Source organism: Leucopleurus acutus, assembly GCF_964270905.1.
Source record: "Leucopleurus acutus genome assembly, chromosome: 1".
Classification (NCBI taxonomy): domain Eukaryota; kingdom Metazoa; phylum Chordata; class Mammalia; order Artiodactyla; family Delphinidae; genus Leucopleurus; species Leucopleurus acutus.
Genome location: NC_139142.1, coordinates 45,286,970 through 45,306,859, shown reverse-complemented (window position 1 = coordinate 45,306,859; position 19,890 = coordinate 45,286,970). Strand labels below are relative to the sequence as shown.

At 43.6% G+C, this 19,890-nt stretch overlaps 1 protein-coding gene across 1 annotated transcript; it reads left to right on the top strand.

Moving 5' to 3' along the window:
• The first annotated feature begins 230 nt into the window (after window positions 1–230).
• LGALS3 (galectin 3) lies at window positions 231–16,802 on the top strand. The gene is made up of 6 exons (XM_082855579.1): window positions 231–328; window positions 7,299–7,320; window positions 8,764–9,123; window positions 10,581–10,669; window positions 14,532–14,697; window positions 16,492–16,802. Exons 2-6 carry the CDS (start codon window positions 7,303–7,305, stop codon window positions 16,645–16,647), a joined length of 789 nt encoding a protein of 262 aa, XP_082711705.1. The 5' UTR covers window positions 231–328; window positions 7,299–7,302; the 3' UTR covers window positions 16,648–16,802.
• The last annotated feature ends 3,088 nt before the right edge of the window (window positions 16,803–19,890 follow it).

Here is a 19,890-nt window from a genome sequence, read left to right as displayed (position 1 = left end):
TCTCCAGCGGCTGCGGAGGGGACCGACTGGACGCTGCGGGGATGGGGGCCTCGGGTCAGGGTCCCACACGCCGCTGTTCCGAGTCAGGCGTCTCCTCTGCGCCCTGAAACCGCGGCGCCTGGGCGCCCGGGCGTCCAGCGAGGCCGGGGACTCGCCCCGCCTGGTCCGCAGAGCGAGGCCGTGGGTGGCAGGGGTGGCGGCCCCGCCCCAGGAAAGGCGGGCCTGGCCCGGCGTATTTGAAGCGCAGAGCCGGCCGCCGCCCAGCCAGGACTACAGCACCTCTGCCGAAGCCACCCCCGCAGCGCGCGAGCTAGTGCCGAGGCGTCGGGTGAGTGGCGCGGAGCGCCGGGACTGGGGCGCGCACGGGCTTGCTGGCGGCTGAGCCTGTGAGGGCGAGGGCGCCCGGGCGCTGCTCGGTGCGCGGCCGGGGCTTGACTTCCTGGAGGCCCGCGGGAGGGGGTCGCCGAGAAGGGAGAGCGGAGTCTGAGACTCGGGGAAAGTTAGCAACGCCTTACAAGGACTCACCTGCATTTACTCGAGGCGGACGGGTGTGTCACCCTCTGAGGCGACTGGGAGGCTCAGCCCCGGCGTCGCGCCCTCCCGTCGTCGGCCGCCCAGGGCCGCCGGCGGTGAGCGGCGGGCGCGCGCGCATCACCCCAGCCGCGCGCTCCAGCTGGGTGGGAGGAAGCAGGCCTTCCTGCCCCCAGTCCACAGAGGGTACTGCTCCCGGACTCTGTCGGGCGGCTCCACGACCCCTGACTTGGCTGTCGACCACTTGATCTTCCTGTGGGATGGGAATGCGCCCTGCTACCTGGCCAACAGGGTCAAGGGCTGCAGCCTCTCTCAGGATGCTGATCCCGTAGAAAAGGGTGCTGCCCCAAGGTTGAGTGGACATGTGCCCGGCTTGACAAAGACCGTACACCCTCAGTTTTTGCAAATCAGTGACTCATCCCTGTCCAGATTTGGGCATTAACGATCTCACATCTGTGCCGGGGATATGTGGGGTGTGGCACAATGTTGATCCCAGGGTGCAGAGGCCTAGCTGAGGCGGGGGTGGGGAGGCTTTTCAAACATGTTTGAGCATTTATTCTGGATTGTGAGTTGCTCAAATCAAAGCACTAAAATGCATGCACTTTGAGGAGTAAGAGCTCAGGGACACAGGGCTTGAGGCCGTGCCTTAGGCTTCATTCATGCCCTCCCCTTAGCGATTCCTATTCCAGATACCGTGGAATATTTGTAAACTGACTCCTGGGAGTTGGGTTGCTGGACAATGAGGACAGTTGGACCTCAGTGACCCAGTCTGTTTCTAGGATTCTGGAAAGGGAATGGAAGAAAGGCTCATTTAGTTCTGAAGAAAATGATAGCAATGAAAATTGACCTCTTGGCACAGAGCATGAGAGAAAATTTTCACCAGCTTCCAAAATTCTGACTCATTTGCCTCAAGTTTATCTTTCATACTAGGAAATTGTTTCCATAAAAGTTAAAGTTTAATAATAAAAATTTATTGTTCCACAGTAGTCTCCTTTTCAGACATTGACTTTGAATCCCTAGAGGAGAGTCTTTCATTCCTTTGATGGCTATGCCTCATCCTTGATCTATGGGAGATTGGAGCTCTTTCCTAAGTTAATAATGTGTGGGCGTTATACTTAGAATCAGCATTTACTTCATATTCTTGGGAGAAGTTTGATGATGGGTCTTGAATGTTTTGAGCTTAGAAATATTAGGTGGTGCCTCACCAGGTTACATAAGAAGCAGAAAAGAAGGAGCATTGCTTGATAGATTGACCCCAAAAGCTAGTTTTTTGGTGTTTCTTTGGTTTTTTTTTTTTTTTTTTTTTTTTTTGCGGTACGCGGGCCTCTCACTGCTGTGGCCTCTCCCGTTGCGGAGCACAGGCTCCGGAAGCGCAGGCCCAGCGGCCATGGCTCACGGACCCAGCCGCCCCGCGGCATGTGGGATCCTCCCCGACCGGGGCACGAACCCGCGTCCCCTGCATCAGCAGGCGGACTCTCAACCACTGCGCCACCAGGGAAGCCCTGGTTTTTTTTTAAGACATACTTTTCTTTTGTAAGTCACCAATGCCTTTTTTATTTCTATTTATTTAAATTTATTTATTTTATTTATTTATTTTTGGCTGTGTTGGGTCTTCGTTGCTGTGCGCGGACTTTCTCTAGTTGCAGTGAGCGGGGGCTACTCTGCGGTGCGCGGGCTTCTCATTGCGGTGGCTTCTCTTGTTGTGGAGCACGGGCTCTAGAGCGCAGGCTCAGTAGTTGTGGCGCACGGGCTTAGTTGCTTCGCGGCATGTGTGATCTTCCCGGACCAGGGCTCGAACCCGTGCCCCCTGCATTGACAGGCGGACTCTTAACCACTGCTCCACCAGGGAAGTGCAAAAGCTAGTTTTAAAAAAAATGGAATAGCAAATCTCACTCTGTTGAGGGGTCCTTAATCAATGACATTTTGCTATGCCACAAATATGCAGAAGTGCTTTATAAAGACTTTTTACTTACTGCTAGTGAGGTCAAAGGCCAATATTGGTCTCACCTGTGATTTAGATACTGTTTGCCTAGAACCTTCATCAGTCAGACTCTTAAATTTTAACTGTAATACAGATATTTATTCATATAGTAAAACTTGAGACTCTTATGTTACCTTAAATACCAGTTGGCTTGTAAACTTCCTATACCTGAGACTCATAGTAACTGATCTAAAACTTAGCCTCTCTTTCCTGTGATAGTTTGGGAAACAGGCTTCTCTGAGGACAGCTAGTTAACATTTTGTGTCTGGTGCCTGAACGGGTTCTTCTCATTAAATTCTGAGTGGTAAGCCTGCCAGGGCAGTAATTCCAATGTGCTGCTGACTAAGTATCATGTGTTCTCTCTTGACTGATGTTCAGCTTTTCCATAAGGGAAAAAAAAATCAGTAACTGAGAGGCACAAAGTAACTATACCTTCCTTGATGCTGAGGAACAATGATGAAAAAGAAATCCTAGTAAAGGATCAGTTTCCTTTATTCTAACCAGCATCATTGAATTTGGCTTTGGTAAGTGGGCGTTCCTCAAGGCCTGTTCCGTGTTTCAGTAAGTCCAGGACGTAGACGGCCTGTCCTGTGTTCTTTGGGGAGGAGTGTGGACAGTGCTTGGGGTTCTGAGGAAATACGTTTGTGATCTACTTCCCTTACAGCTCGTATAAAAGTTGGGGCCCTTTGTGGGCAGAAATTTCAGAAGTGCTCCTGGGAACCCTGGCCACTGAATTAATTGCTGCATGGGCCTAGAATAGCTTAGTACAGTGGATTGCTACTCTTTATTGAAGGGCAGAGCTGCAATTAACAACCGATTAAAGTGGCCTGCGTTCTGACTCATGTTTAAATTCCTTATTCCAAAGCAATACTGAACTACTTTCTGTAGGTTTTTCCAAATGTGAAGACTCAGGTAGTAGTTTTTAAACGTTTTTGTCTTTGATGTAGTGTTTCTATCCTGGCTTTTAAAAATTCTCTGATTCTGGGAATGCCAGAGTTCACAAACCTATAGTACCTGTGGAGTGGGAAGATTTTTTTAATTTTACATGATTGTCTCTATAAGCTACTCCTCTAAAAAAAAAAAAAGAAAGAAAGAAAGAAAAAAAAAGAAAATTTCCAGGCAAGTAGGGAAGATATTTACCCAAATAGATGTGGTTTTTTTTTAATTCTTTTTTTGGTTCCTTTTTTTGTTTTTAAGTTCTAAGGTTGCTAACCTTGATTTCAAAAGAACATTGGTTAGAACCTGTTTCATCAGAGATCTGATGGTTGGGAGTTGACATAATCAAAACAATGCATACCCAGTTTTTGGAAAAGTAAGCTTTATCGGTTTAAATGTGGTTATAATTAGCAAAGTGACAGTGCAACATGCCATCCTTGTATTCAATATCACTGCACACTGAGTCACCCAGCTAGTTTTCTGACAAAAACATGATTTTTTTTTTAACTTATTCATTTTATTTACTTATTTTTGTCTGCATTGGGTCTTTGTTGCTATGGGCGGGGCCTCTCATTGTGGTAGCGCACAGGCTCAGCTGCTCCATGGCATGTGGGATCTTCCCGGACCAGGGCTAGAACCCATGTCCCCTGCATTGGCAGGAGGATTCTCAACCACTGTGCCACCAGGGAAGTCCCCATGATCTCTTTTTAATTTGTTTACAATTTCAGCATGTTTATGCAGTTCTGAATGTTTAAGCCAGAGAATGAATTTCTAAATGAAGTAACTAACACTTTCGAAGGACTATACTTTAAAATTTCAAAGTGTGAGGTTTTATACTAGTGTAAAATCAGCCTGAATTAGGAGTCAGGATGCTTGGACCCTGGTCCTTGGCCTGCCAATGACAGAATGACTTTGGGTCACCACATTACCTCTCTGAGACTCAGTTTCCTCACCTTTAAAGTGAGGATATTAATTTTTCCCTGTCAATCTCAAGAGATTATTATCAGAATCAAAATAGGTAAGGTATGTGAAAGTGCTTTGTAAACTGAAAAGCACCACATAAATGCAGGGTGTCATTATTCTAATGGGCTTGTCTAATCACAACACAATCCAAACTGTCATCCTTGGTGTCATGTGAAACACAGTAGAAATAAAGTGGAATCTGCTTTGTTTCTTAAATTGTTTGGGGCTAGTCGGAAAATAAACTGAATATGCTTGAACAGAAACTTCGGAAAGAATAAATGTTACATTTTAGAAATGTAAATGTAAATGTCTTTGTGTGAGTTTCTGGTTATGATCAGCCTTTAAACACATCTAAGTTTAATTGGATTTATGTTAATAAGACACTTTATGAGGCCAGTGGAACAGACTTAGCTCGTTTTAACAATTGAAACTACCTTTCTGTTTTTTATTGACCTGCATAGGTACATTTATGTGAGGATACATATGCTAATTAGCCTACACCAGTGGTTCTCAAACCAGGCACAATTTTGCCCTCTTCCCACTTCCCCCAGGGTTATTTGGCAATGTCTTAAGACATTCTGCATTATCACGATGGCGGGGGAGGGGTGCTACTGGCATCTTGTGTGTTGAAGCCAGGGATGCTGCTGCACGTACTGCAATGCACGGGACAGCCCCTCCCTACAAAGTATCCCACCTGAAATGTCAGTGGTGTGAGGTTGGGAATAAGCCTGAACACAATGGGGATACTTAAAAGAAGTCAAAACACTTACAATGTTATTGCTGAGGCTTTGATACGTTGCCCAGGAGTGTAATCAAAGCAACTAAGCTTTCTGCCCACTATGAAGTTCAAGATTGTTTCCTACTGGCATCCAAAATGAGAAGCTTTATTTTCTTGACTTAAGAAATGTCCTTTCTTTCTCTTTAACAACTCTTAAGTTCTTTCCGGGGTAGCAGCACAGTTTTCAAGGCAGTGGTAGCCTTTTGGGGAAGGAAGCACAGAAGAGCACCTGACTTTTGCTTTAAAAGGTCAAATACTATATACTAAATACAGTGAATATAAGCCCTGGGAGAGTCACCGTGACTTCCTAATCAAATTGCTAGCAGTTTCCACGTTGGAAGATGGGCACAGTGGTAACAGTGACAACCTGAGTGTTTCCAAATATATTTGAGAATGCCCAGATTAAAAGAGATGTGCAAAAAGAAAGAGTATTTTATCCTACAGCAGAGTAGGATAAAATACCTGGTGTATAAATAAAGCACACATTAAGTTCTAGGAGGAGGTCTGCCTGTTTGGTTTTTTAACAATAAAATCTAATATTTTACATTTTTAGGACCTATCAAGTAGCCACCATTTACTCAATTATTTTAAGAATAATAATTGAGTAACTATCACAAATAGGCGACTTAAGGAAAAAGAGATTCTGATTGTTCAAGTCCAGGTAATTTTGGCCACAGCACCAGTGATCCTGAGCTGAGAAAACTCACGCAGGCCTGAGGAGTCCAAAGCTACTCTCCTCCCCTCACCGCTAGAGAGCACCAGCAGCGGGAGCAGGTGTAAAACATCGTGTTTGGATGGGGCCTTGGCACAGGGGGAGGAGCCGGAGAAGCAAGAATGATGTCTCGGGGCTACCCTTTGAGGCAGCGGTGGGCAAGGCCAACCCTTTCTGGTAGCATCCTACCCAAAAATATTTTCCTCCACATTGTCTGACTTTTTTTTTTTTTTTTTGCGGTACGCGGGCCTCTCACTGTTGTGGCCTCTCCCGTTGCGGAGCACAGGCTCCGGACGCGCAGGCTCAGCGGCCATGGCTCACGGGCCCAGCCGCTCCGCGGCACGTGGGATCTTCGCGGACTGGGTCACGAACCCGAGTCCCCTGCATTGTCAGGCGGACTCTCAACCACTGCGCCACCAGGGAAACCCTGACTTTTTTTTTAAACCTTAGTTGTTTGTTATACTGCCAGACATTTCATTTGGAATAACAAGTATCTTTTAAAAAAAAAAAAAAGGGGAATCATCTTGTGCCCGCCTTTCTTCTTTATTGCTCCACATCACAATCTCACCTTTCCTTCAAGGCTTAGCTCAAGCAACACTGTCTCTTCCCCTGTTAGAAGTCATCTTTCGCGTTGTGACTTCCCACAGCACGCAGTCTGGCTCACAGCGTCCATCACTTGTGACCCCCTTCTGGCCTCTGGACCCTTTGGCCATACATCTTGGTCGATTTCATCTCCAAACCCAGACAGGAGCCACCCGGTGCCTGGCCCAGAGTAGGCATAAATGTGTACAAATGAAGGAATAAATCAACAGCAGCAACTAGGTCTTGGAGGGTGGGGCGGGGAAGGCAAGGATTGTCTTTCAAATCTCAGTAGGAAGAACCAACTGCTTCCTCCCAAAACCCAGAGGAGGGTGTGGGGCTGTTAGAGGGAACCGGAGGGGAGGTGGGTGAGATTAATGCACTGAACACTTTTTATGAGGTGGTAGAAAAAGAACACAGGAAGGAAGGTGAAGGAGGACCAAAAACCCAGGACCGTTTACATTTGTTACCTAGGAAAGGGGCAGAGCATTTTATTCCCCCCTCTCCCACCTGCGTTGGGTCGCCTGGTACTCCCAGGATTCAGGCCACAGGCTAGTGTGATTAGAGTTTAAAGGTATGAGTTAAATAGGGCGTGGTGATCCAGGTGGAGTGCATCTCCGCCCTTTGATGAGACATTTTTGTGGTTCCCCACTAATGATTTCAGCATATTTGAGGAATAGACTGGCTTGTGTTAGGAGAATGCCTGTGCACTGACTAGACCTGCACAATGAGCTGTTTGTGATGTTAAATTCATACAGAAACCAGTGAAATCTTTTAGGATCAATAACCTGTGTTTGTTTGTTTGTTTCTCCTTTCAGGAAAATGGCAGACAGTTTTTCGGTAAGTGTTTTATGTCTGTTTTCCTACCCTAATATGTATACAGTCATGCAGGTTGAAGGTTGTTTTTTTTTAACCACTCAAGTTTTCCTAACTCTCCCACCACTTGGCTTCCTCTGGCCTCACCCGTCCAATGAGGGCTTGTTAGCTGGAGTCTTGTTTTTCCAGCAACAGATTTGGGAAGAAAGCCAGGAAGAGAGAGGCCTGGGCCTCACTAACAGTAACCCCTTTACCCAAGGCCTAGGACAGAAGTGAGTGGATTCCACTGGCAGGAGCTGAGAAACCAGCTGAACAAAGGGCAGTGTGGTACAGTCTGAGCATCCTGATTTTTTTTTTTTTAAATCCTGCAGTGCCCTCTACTCCTCCTTTCCGAAATGCTGGAGTAAGAAGCAGCCAAAATAAATTCCTATTAGCATGCTTATGTATTCTCAAATTCCTTAACAGAATGACTCACACCACCTACAGCCAGGGGCTTGAGTTGTTTTCTAAATCCGGTTTACTTTCCGTCATCATCCAGCCCTCTGTTTCTCTCTCCCCCTCCCCCAGACCCCATGGGCTCCCTTCACAGCCTCACTCTGCTGCCCCGATACCAGGTCTGGGGTTGGGTTCCTGATGCACCAAAGGGTCAGACAATCCTGGCAGATCATATTCAATCAACATAGAAGTTTTTACTGAGTATCTTCCATGTACCACCTAGCACTCTGCTAAATACTGTAGATGTCAGAGAGGGAGAAGGCAGAGTCTCCTCCTGGAGAGAAAGGACACAAACCAACACTGGCACAGCATCTTGCGGTCTATAAAGAGCCGTCCCAAATGCTGCCTCATCTGTTCCTCACAACAATCACATGAGATAAGATCATTATCCTTGTTACACAAAGACACTAAGTCCTGTACAAGTGGCATGATGGCTCCAAGAGTTTGGGGCTCTTGAAGGATGGCACTGGATTTCAAACCAGATCTTGTGATTCCACATCCCTGTGTACAAGGCAGCTTCTCTGATACTAGCCCGGATGCCACTAAGTGGTGACTAACCTGGTGCACCTGAAGTGCAGTAGACATCCAGCCAAGGGAAGGCCAAGGCAACCAGCGCCAGCTTGGTGGAGGTTTTCCAGCCCACATGCATCTTGATTTTCATGATTGTTTTTCTCGTGTCAGAAAGTATGTGCTTTTACACAGAGGATGGCTAGCTCCTGACTTTAGCAAATTACGAAAAGGCAACCCTTAATGATCTGAGACGATGGGAAGCAAGAATAGAGTGATCAAGCATGTATAATCCTAAAGTCTAATTTTAGTCTTAGGAACTCAAAACTAATAGGTGGGAGAAATTTTATTGATATGAATTTCATATCTTCAGCATGTCGCTCTAATTCTTAGATCACATATTCCTGAAAATTCTGTTGTGGTGAATGTCTTTCATCCTGTAACTGTTTATGTCTTTCTTTCCAGCTTAATGATGCCTTATCTGGGTCTGGAAACCCAAACCCTCAAGGATGGCCTGGTCCATGGGGAAACCAGCCTGCTGGGGCAGGAGGCTACCCGGGAGCATCCTATCCTGGGGCCTACCCTGGCCAGGTACCACCCGGCCCCTACCCTGGCCAGGGGTTACCCCCAGGGGTAACCCCTCCTGGGGGTTACCCAGGCCAGGCACCTCCAGGGGCCTACCCTGGCCCAACTGCACCTGGTTATCCTGGACCAACTGCACCAGGTGCCTACCCTGGGCCTGGGGTCTACCCACCTCCTGGACAGCCAAGTGCTCCTGGAGCCTACCCTGCTGCTGGCCCTTATGGCGTCCCCTCTGGACCCCTGGTAAGATGGTGTTAGTCATTTCGTATGCTTGACTGTGATCAGGACAAAGCTAATGAAGCCCGTAGCAATTGTCTGGAGCAGTGGTGCCATTACTTTGAGGTGCTGTGGCTGGGAGCTGGCTCTGGGTACTGACCTGCAAAGGGCTCCTGGGAGAGCTGAAGCTTTAAACTCACTGCTTACAGCTGCTTTGCAAGGACCAGCCACAGTGTATGTTGGTCCAATAGAAAAAATTGCTGCTCGTGTTGAGTTCAATATGTGTACTGTTAAAGAGAAGCTAGTGCATCTTTTAAAGGCATCTGTAAAGCAGCTTTAATATAAATCAAGTTAAGATCATAGCAATGGGGGAAGTTTTGGTTATTATTATTAATAAACACTGAGTATATAACATGTGCCAGCTGTGTGCTTCTACATGGATGATCTCATTCAACCCCATAAGCACCCTCTAAGATACTGTTGTTATCCCCACTTCACAAATGAGGAAATGGGGCAATAAAGAGTTATACAACCTTCCCATGGTCATAGAGGGAACCTTTGGGGGAACCACGGTAATCGGGTTTTTAAAAACCTTCTAAAGATAATTTTGTCATCTAAGGATTAAATTTTCACTTACATTAAAACCCATTTTAATAAATGAGTTCTAAGCATAAAACTCTGTGGGGCTCCAGCCACATCTCAGACACAGACCCTTCCCTTCCAAATAGTGTAGTTGGGAGAAAAGATACAGATATGAGGAAAGAGTTCAATAGCACAGGACTATTGAGTTCCGGGAGGAAGCACAGGACTAGTACAGATCAGACAGATCAGTGCTAGAGAGAAAAGACTTGGGTGATGGTCGAACCCAGGGGGAAACAATTTTACAGGAAAAAGAGAAGAGGCCAAGGACAGAGCATTGGGAATATTTACAGCACCTTGAACATAGAAGGTCAAGAAATATTTGTAAAATGAACTGGGGAAGGTATTAATTGGAAAGTGTCCATTCTACAAATATCAAGTACCTGCCACATTCGAAGCACTCCTCAGGGCCTTGTGTGAGTGGAACATAGGGGGCCTCAGAAGCCCAGAAGGTACCACAGTGCCTGCCCACAGGGAGCAGAACAACCTGACAGAGAATGTTATATGACAAGGGTCTTTCCAAAAAATAGGTGAAGTGGATGAGTTATAGATTGGGATGGGCCTTGTCATGAGAGATACAGTGCTCCGAAAGGGAACATGTTCTGCCTTTGGCACCAATTAACTGATGGCCTTATTCTCGATTATTAGCTGCAGTTGTGTAGGGAGCCTTCTCTCTTCAGGCCCTGGGCAAGGTGGCCTGAGAGTCTGAAAAGATGGCTAAAGTAGGGTTATGTGTTATTCACACATATTAAAAGAGGTTGAACCTTAGCGATATCTTTTTCTTTCTTGCCTCAAGAAAACATGACTCTTTATTGATATATATATATATATTTTTTAATTGCCAGAATGTGCCTTATGACCTGCCTTTTTCCGGAGGAGTCATGCCTCGCATGCTGATAACAATCCTGGGCACAGTAAAGCCCGATGCAAACAGGTAAAGAGCAAAGTCAGCAAGTCTAACATATTTACTGATTGCTTTTGGAATAAAGGGTGATCTGTTTTGAATTTTGATAGAGTTTTTAAAATTGCACATTTAGAATCTTGGCTATACCATAGTTCGGGATTTCCCCATAAATCAATACGCATTCCCACCAAGAAGACAAGGTTTCCCTCACTAAATCTTGTGTTTCTCCCAGAACCAGAATAAAACAGAGTTCTACTTTGTGAGGACAAAGAGGAAGAGCAGGAAAACCCATTCTGTTGGTTCTTCTAGGCAGTGAAAGCCTTAGAATTAAAGGAAAGTAGAGCCTTTGTAATGTAATGTTTGGCCATCCCTCCACCTCTGAGCCATAGATTGTCTAAAACACAAAGCCCATCAAAAATTAGGATCAGGGACTTCTATGGTGGTTCAGGGGCTAAGACTCCATGCTCCCAATGCAGGGGACCGGGGTTTGATCCCTGGTCAGGGAACTAGATCCCACATGCCTCAACTAAGAGTTCTCAGGTTACAACTAAAAAAGATCCCACATGCCACAGCTGAAAGATCCTGCATGTCACAACAAAGATCATGCGTGCTGCAACTAAGACCCGGTGGAGCCAAAGAAATAAAAAAAAAAAAAAAAAAAAACTAGGGTCAAAGACAAAAAGATGTCTAGTTGATCTGAGAGTTTAAATATTATACCTCTCGGGGCTTCCCTGGTGGCGCAGTGGTTGAGAGTCCGCCTGCCGATGCAGGGGACACGGGTTCGTGCCCCGGTCCGGGAAGATCCCACATGCCGCGGAGCGGCTAGGCCTATGAGCCATGGCCGCTGAGCCTGCGCGTCCGGAGCCTGTGCTCCGCAACGGGAGAGGCCACAACAGTGAGAGGCCCGCGTACCGCAAAAAAAAAAAAAAAAAATTATACCTCTCTTTCCTCATAGTGGTACAAATCTCCCTGCAGTTGTGCAGGTCTTGGTGCACTCTCAGATTTGTGAGCTTGGCCGCCATTTCTGTCTTCATACCGGGTGAAACAGCAGAGTCACAGATTCCCACGTGTCGGCCTGGTCTACAGATAAGTGACAAGGTGGGGAACCCCAGTCTTTTGAGTAGACACTGTTTACTTAAAAAGTTTGAAAAGACTCTGCAAGTTAAAGACTTTGTAAAAATAAGTCAGCCTCTGCTATTGGTACTGGTGGGGTGAGCTTGGGGCGGGTAAGACTTTGAGCTCACTTAGGAAAATCCATGCTGATTTACGGGCTGCCCTGGGATGCTTGGTTCTGGTTATCACCACTGGTTATATTTATATATAATACAAGCAGGCTAGGGCTATCCTGAAGCTGTTCAGTATGTCTGTCCTTGAGGTTAGTAGTACTATTAAAGCTCCTAGATTAACTAATATCTGCTTCTGGGTCTTATAGACAGGACACAAAAGGTACAAATTCCAGCTGTGTACACAGGTTTATTTAAGAATCTATAAACAGCCCCTGTGAGTGCCTGTCATCTTGATCTGCGTGAATCGGCAGGAGCAACCTCCTCTGTTACCAGGAGGTGGACTCAGATTCTGATCTGATCGTTTTACATTCAGCTAACCAGTTCACTCCACCTCCAGCCAGCCTCCTCTGGTTCTACGTGGTAGTCACTACCCTAAGCCAGCTCTTTCTTCCACACAGCCTATACAGCTTCTCTCAGCACAATACTTCCCTACATAATAAAGCTTGTCTCACAGCAAGTTACACAACATATATATCCTCTGCCTGTGTCCTTATCCATCTTGCCTCCCAAAATAACATAGGACCCAGCGCCCTGATCCTCTGCAGACAGCACTCACGATTTGGTAATATCTGCTCTCCTCCTGCTGCAGCTGCTGTCACGCAGGACCACACTGGTATCTTTGCCTTATTTATGACTGTTGCACTAAAAAGGTTAGTTCCAATAACAATAGAGATGTCGACTGAGACTGGCAGGTCAAAACCAATTTTGGTTGAAATGATTAAGGTGGTAGTAAACTGAGAAATGTATTGCTTTGATCTGCAAAATCTATGTGAGCAGTTACATGAAAGAAAAAAATCCGTACGGCAGTAGAGTTGACAATTATCTTCCTTTTCACTGCTGAGAAAATACAGGCATTGCATATTTAGTCAAATACAACTTCTATTGCCATTTGACCATATTGGTCCTTTCCCTGTGAATTTAATCATTGGTGGTTGTATGTGTCTGTTACTGGGTGAATTAAATACCCAAGGAATCATTGTTAGTAGGTCTAGAAAGCAGACCTTGCTTTTTTTAAAAAAATTTGACTCAATTGAATTTTCTTTTTTAAAAAATTTATTTTTATTTATTTTTGGCTGCGTTGGGTCTTTGTTGCTGCGCACAGGCTTTCTCTAGTTGTGGTGCACGAGCTTCTCATTGCGGTGGCTTCTCTTGTTGTGGAGCACGGGCTCTAGGCACCCATAGTTGTGGCACGTGGGCTCTAGAGCACAGGCTCAGTAGCTGTGGCGCACGGGCTTAGTTGCTCCACGGCACGTGGGATCTTCCCGGACCAGGGCTCGAACCCGTGTCCCCTGCATTGGCAGGCGGATTCTTAACCACTGCACCACCAGGGAAAATAAATAGAACGCTTCATGAATTTGCGTGTCATCCTTGCCCAGGGGCCATGCTAATCCTCTCTGTATCGTTCCAATTTTAGTATATGTGCTGCCAAAGCGAGCACACCTTGACTGTTTCATGTGTAGAGAGTAAAAAGAATTACAGCTGAATAGAAGGATATGACCAAAGACAACGAGGCCAAAAAACTCAACACATATTGTCTTGTTTACTTTGAGATACTGTGGTAGTACATCGAATACAGTAGTACCCCCTTATCTGAGGTTTGCCTTTCCACGATTTCAGTTACCCAGGGTCAATCACGGTCTGAAAATATTAAATGGAAATTCCCAGAAATAAGCAGTTCATAAGTTTTAAGTTGCCACCGTTGTGAGCAGCATGGTGAAATCTCACGCTGTCCAGCCCCATCCTGCCCAGTACGTGAAATCATCCTTTTGTGCAGCAATATCTGGCCTATTAGTCACTTAGTAGCTCTCCGTTATCAGATCCACTGTCGTGGTACCCTGGTGCTTGTGTCCAAGTAAACTTTTACTTAATAATGACCCCAAAAGCAAGAGTAGTGATGCTGGCAATTCATATATGCCAAAGAGAACCTATAAAAGGCTCCTTTTAAGTGAAAAAGGGAAGGTTCTTGACTTAATGGAAAGAAAAAAATTGTATGCTGAGGTTGCTAAGATCTATAGTAAGTACAAATCTTCTGTCCATGAAATTGTGAGAAAGGAAAGAAACTCATGCTAGTTTTTTTTTTTTTTCCTGTCATACCTCAAACTGCAAAAGTTACAGCCCCAGTGCATAAGTGATTAGTTCAGATGGAAAAGGCATTAAATGTGTACAATATTTTGAAAGACAACATTCACATGACTTTTACAACAGTATATTGCTGTAATTGTTCTATTTTATTATTAATCTCTTACTGTACCTAATTTATAAATTTTATAAACTTTATCATAGGTATACATGTATAGGAAAAAAGTGTGCGTGGATAGCTAGCCAGCTAGCTAGCTAGCTAAATAGATGTTTGGTTCGGTACTATCCATGGTTTCAGGCATCCACTGGGGTCTTAGAACATACCCTCTGCACATAAAGTGGAACTACTGTACTTGGCCCAGTATACTTTCCAGTTTGAACCCATTCTCTGGTTTATTTGCTTTCTGTTTAGAAATTTTTCCTGTATTTTATAAATGATTTGCTCTTTAGAAAATTTTATGTTCTTTACTTGATACAAATGTACAACTTGAATAATTTTACTAACTCTGGTCTTTGGTTTAAAACAGACTTGCTTTAGATTTCAAGACAGGAAATGATGTCGCCTTCCACTTTAACCCACGCTTCAATGAGGACAACAGGAAAGTCATCGTTTGCAATTCGAAGCTGAATAATAACTGGGGGAAGGAAGAAAGACAGACGGTTTTCCCATTTGAAAGTGGTAAACCTTTCAAAGTAAGTTATTGCTACTATTATTTATTGATAATGTGTATTTCTCATGGGGAATCACTCTTAAACCACAATGCACTGGAAATGAATTTTCATCAGCTGTCCTGGGACACCTAACCAGTACATCTGCTCTCCATACCAGGGGACAGGTCTCAGAAATAGTGGCACTCTCCCCAACTCCATTCAGGCACCTTACCATCACCCGTTACCACCCTTCTGAGTTTAAGCTTTTCTGGAAGTGAGAAAAATAGCATCTTTAATAAAAAAAGTAAAGTCTTTATGGTACAGCTGGGCTGAGACTTAATTCCTCAAAACAACATAGTTAGCATGGCAATCAAAACGAAATATTGGATTTCCGTGGTGGTCCAGTGGTTAAGACTCCATGCTTCCAGTGCAGGGGGCGTGAGTTCAATCCCTGGTTGGGGAACTAAGATCCCACATGCCGTGTGGCATAGTCAAAAAAAATTAAAAAACCTAAAATTTTTAAATTCTAAAAGTAATACATACTTGTTTTATGAAAAGAAAAATTTATAGATTTTTAAAAATTAACTAAAAAGTCCTCCATCCTTTACTGCTTCCCCCATCCTCACAAAGGTTTCAACATGAGTAACTTTCCAGTGTTTTCTATGACAAGCAACACACTTTTCATTTTTAAGCACTGCTTCACAAATATTTATTAGGTCCACAGTATCAGGTAAGGGTTGACTATAGATTGGGTTATAAAACAGCTAGACCGGGCTTCCCTGGTGGCGCAGTGGTTGAGAATCCACCTGCCAATGAAGGGGACACGGGTTCGATCACTGGCCCAGGAAGATCCCACATGCTGCGGAGCACCTAAGCCCGTGTGCCACAACTACTGAGCCTGTGCTCTAGAGCCCATGAGCCACAACTACTGAAGCCCGTGGGCCTAGAGCCCGTGCTCCGCAGCAAGAGAAGACACCACAGTGAGAAGCCCATGAACCGCAACAAAGAGTAGCCCCCGCTCGCCGCAACTAGAGAAAGCCTGTGCGTAGCAACGAAGACACAACACAGCCACATATAAAAATAGATAAATTAATTTAAAAAAAACAGCTAGACCGCCAGCTCAAGGGCAGGGTCTAACAGGGACCATATTCTACATTTGGTGGACATCTTTCCTTATGAGAACATTGCCACCTAATAGTACTTCATTGTTCAGATGTGTAATAATTCAGCCTGTACCCTACTGATGAAAATTTGGAGTATGGAAATATTCCAAACAAATAAAACCGGGAAAGTTTTATTTATTTTACTAAAATACTGTGATAACTATCCTTATAAATCTTTGCTTCCTAGAATAACTTTACTCAAAGAATATACATGTTTAAAATTTAGATAAGGATATTGCCAAAGTGCTGCTTCCAAAAGGATGTAAGGATTAACACATCCTCTAACACATCCTCTAACTACTGGGAGAGTGTTTCCCCTACTCTTGCCAAAACTGGTTATTATCAATCTTCATAACATTTGCCACTCTAAGTAGAGGATTCCTATTTTAGCATTTATTTTTAGTTTTAGTTTTAGGTGGTTGAGGCCATCCAAAAACTTTACCTAATCTTTTCCTCTGTGGCTTCAAATATATCCTTCTAAAAATTTTATCATTTTGTTTTGTTTAAATCTTGAATAAGTTGGAGTTTATTTTTGCTGTAAAGTTACTTTTTCTGACTTTAATTAGTTCTACAATTGATCATAAAGGTGAAATGCTGGACATCCTGAGCTCAGGCCACACTGGTTTTGTGATGAATGGGCATTCCTAACAGTTTTGTGTACGTGCCATTTCAGATACAAGTCCTGGTTGAAGCTGACCACTTCAAGGTTGCGGTCAATGATGCTCACTTGTTGCAGTACAATCATCGGGTGAAAAATCTCGGGGAAATCAGCAAACTGGGAATTTCTGGTGACATAAATCTCACCAGTGCTTCGCACACCATGATATAAAGGGGCAGATACTTTTTAAAGAAATGAAATTGAATGTAAACCTTACACATTTAAAAGTTTCATGTTCACTATGAGTGAAAAATTTTACCTTTATTCATCAATGTCCTTCTTGCAAATCATCCATTTAATAAAGAGTTACCTGTCTTCATATGTCATTTAATTGGGGCAGTTTATTCTTGATAATGCGCAACGGACTCAATGGAAAAGGACTCAATGGAAAAAGAAATATGTAGCAATGTTAATACTGCATCAGAGTCTCCCAAAGTTTTCAATATTTGTTAAACTATTTTTTAAAAAGGAGGGACTTCCCTGGCAGTGCAGTGGTTAAGACTTCGCCTTCCAATGCAGGAAGTGCAGGTTCATCCCTGGTCAGGGAGCTAAGATCCCACATGCCTCATGGCCAAAAAACATAAAACAGAAGCAATATTGTAACAAATTCAATAAAGACAAAAAAAAAAAGTAAATAGGAGTAAATACTGCCCCCAAATTAACCTCTCCAACAGATGCTACAAAGAAATTGTTCTATTTTCTTACTTCAGGAAACATAATATATTCAGGAAATGAGAAAAGCAGAAAGAAAAAGTTTACATATAGGCGACCCATAGACAATTACTGTTAGCATTCTGGTATATTTCTCTGGACTCCTTTTAACTATTTCATCTCCCTGAACTATACTTCACTGCTTTCAAATCAGTAATGGATACCAATATCAGACAATCTTCCCGTGGGTTCTTTTGGTTTTATGAAATCTCCAGATTTATAGAGGGGAAAAAAAAGTAGGTTTTTAATTAGAAATGTAATCAGCTTGAAAAAGTTAATAGTTCCCATTGGTAATACTCTCAACCATGCCTTTCTGCCCTTCCTCATTACCAGCAAGGCCAAAGATTAATACAATTTCAAAACCAGGGTGTGCTCACATCACCTCATTTTATAGGAGACCAAATATTATTTGATCTATTATTGTTTCTACAATACCATCTTCTTAAGTATTTTTTTGCCACAGGTTGTGTCCCCCAGGAGGCAAAGAGATTAGAATGCAAGAGGTTTATGAAGGAGTGCCCTTTCTCTCAACAGGTGTGGAGACGAGAAGGCACACAATTAGGCAGAGTAAGAAGTTGAACATCCATGCCTCAGCCTACACTATAGGGGTTATGAGCTGGGATGATATTTTAGAGCTGTCAAGAGGGGGATGCCTTCATATTTTCACTTCAGTCAGTTGATACAGGCCACAGTCTGATCTTAGGAAACAGTCTGATCTTGGGTGAAGTGGCTTTCTTCACCTGAGACAGTTCTCACATGGGATGATTCCCAAGGACTGTCTGCTAGCAGCAGTTATAGCAACTAAAAAAATGAGTCCTTCAGTCCTAAAGTGGGATGTGAGCAGCACATCACGTCTCATTTCAAAAAGTATGTTAATTCCTTATTCTAACATTCTGATCTTGACTGTTGTAGTCCAGTGATTAAACAGAAGAACATAGTAAGCTATGGAGAAAAAAGGGAATTTGGTTTATACAAAATTACTTAAATCCTCTGAGCCTTGGTTCCTTTGTCTGTAAAACGAACTGTATAATACATTTTATAACACATCTTTTGTCTATAAAATGGGTTACTATGACCATTGAATAAAATATTGTTTGCAAAGAGGTTGTCATATAGTAGGTCCTCAATAAATGGAAATTCCTTTTTTTTTTCTTTTTGGAAAGGCTCTTGTTCTACCCAGTTTTCTTTCATTTTGTCTTTAAAGATTTTCTTAATACCTCATAATTCTAGAGTCCAATAGCCCAAGGACAGACACTCTCTCTAGTTGTAGGACACATTGATGGCTGCCTACCCAACTCATTCCCTGCTTCCTAACAGTCCTGGTTTTACCCAGGTATAATCCCAGATAAAATAGGGAAACCTGATTAGTTTAAGCAAACCCCAGCTGATCTGCAGATGGAGATGTGGCATTAGCTAGCCTAACCAGACTAAAGGGAAGGACACAGCTCTGATTACCACTAGCACCATCATGTGACTCCAAAAGGACCCAGCTTTAGAGACACTGACACCAAGGATGCCAGAATGAACTATGAACAGATGTTGGACTTCAATGGCATCATTGAGCTGTTGATTGTAAAGTGCCTGAAATCACCCTGACAACTTGTGAAATAATAAATTTCCTTACTGTTAAGCCAATTCGAGTTCAATTCATTATCACTTAATAGCCAGAAGCTTTCTAAATGATTCAATAGTACATCTTATTAAACCTACCAAAAAAAATCATGTTTACTCAATTGTTTTATTCTCATCTACTTTATCCTTGAGGGCAAACATTATTTTATTGTTATGTTGCATTTTTAAAAAAAATTTATTTACTTGGTTGCGCCAGGTCTTAGTTGCGACAGGCAGGCTCCTTAGTTGTGGCTCCAGGGATCCTGAGTTGCGGCTCGCCAGCTCCTTAGCTGCGGCACACGGGCTCCTTAGTTGTGGTATGCATGTGGGATATAGCTCCCTGACCGGGGATCGAACCCGGGCCCCCTGCATTGGGAGCTCGGAGTCTTATCCACTGCACCACCAGGCCAGTCCCATTGTTGCATATTGCTTTATATAGATTCTAAGTCTTGGGTTGCTTGGGTACCCATCTCTTTTACATGTTCATGGCCCTGGACCCTTAGATAACCCTAACTTTTACATAAAATGTTTCTTTGTTCTGAATGTCTTGCTTGGATTATTCATTAATGGGCTGTTAAAGCTGCTTTTATATTTTGTTAAGACTAGGCATTCTGAGAATATGCTTCTAAACTAGCACCTCACATACTGCTAACTGCTCACATGGGCTTGATAATAAATACTGTCTTTTCCACAAGCCTAACATACCTTCCTCTGACAACAAAAGTAGATGTGCTTTCCCTTCTTGTTTGCAAACTCTTCACCTTAAAGGACTATCCATAAAGTTGCTGCTTGTTTGGTGAATACCTCGAACACTCACCTCATTTGCAAACAGAAATAACTGGATCCAGGTCTGGTGACAGCTTTAGCTACAATGAGTCATCTTGGTGCTCTGTTATTCTGATCACCCTGTCTTCTACAAATCCTGTAGTTAAGAGTTTCATAAAAGAGAAAACATTTCGAACGCATTAAGTGATTGATATAATTCTCTTTAAGGGAAGGCAGCAGTTCCTTCAAAGGCTGTCAGTCACGTCAAGGGGAAAATGAAAAAAAAAAATACAAGAATTTAATGGGAACCGCTTATAATTTAACCGT

Coding starts and splice junctions, on each gene's coding strand:
- LGALS3 (XM_082855579.1), top strand. Junction 10,670..14,531: donor GTAAAGCCCGATGCAAACAG/GTAAAGAGCAAA, acceptor GGTTTAAAACAG/ACTTGCTTTAGATTTCAAGA. Junction 14,698..16,491: donor AAAGTGGTAAACCTTTCAAA/GTAAGTTATTGC, acceptor GTGCCATTTCAG/ATACAAGTCCTGGTTGAAGC.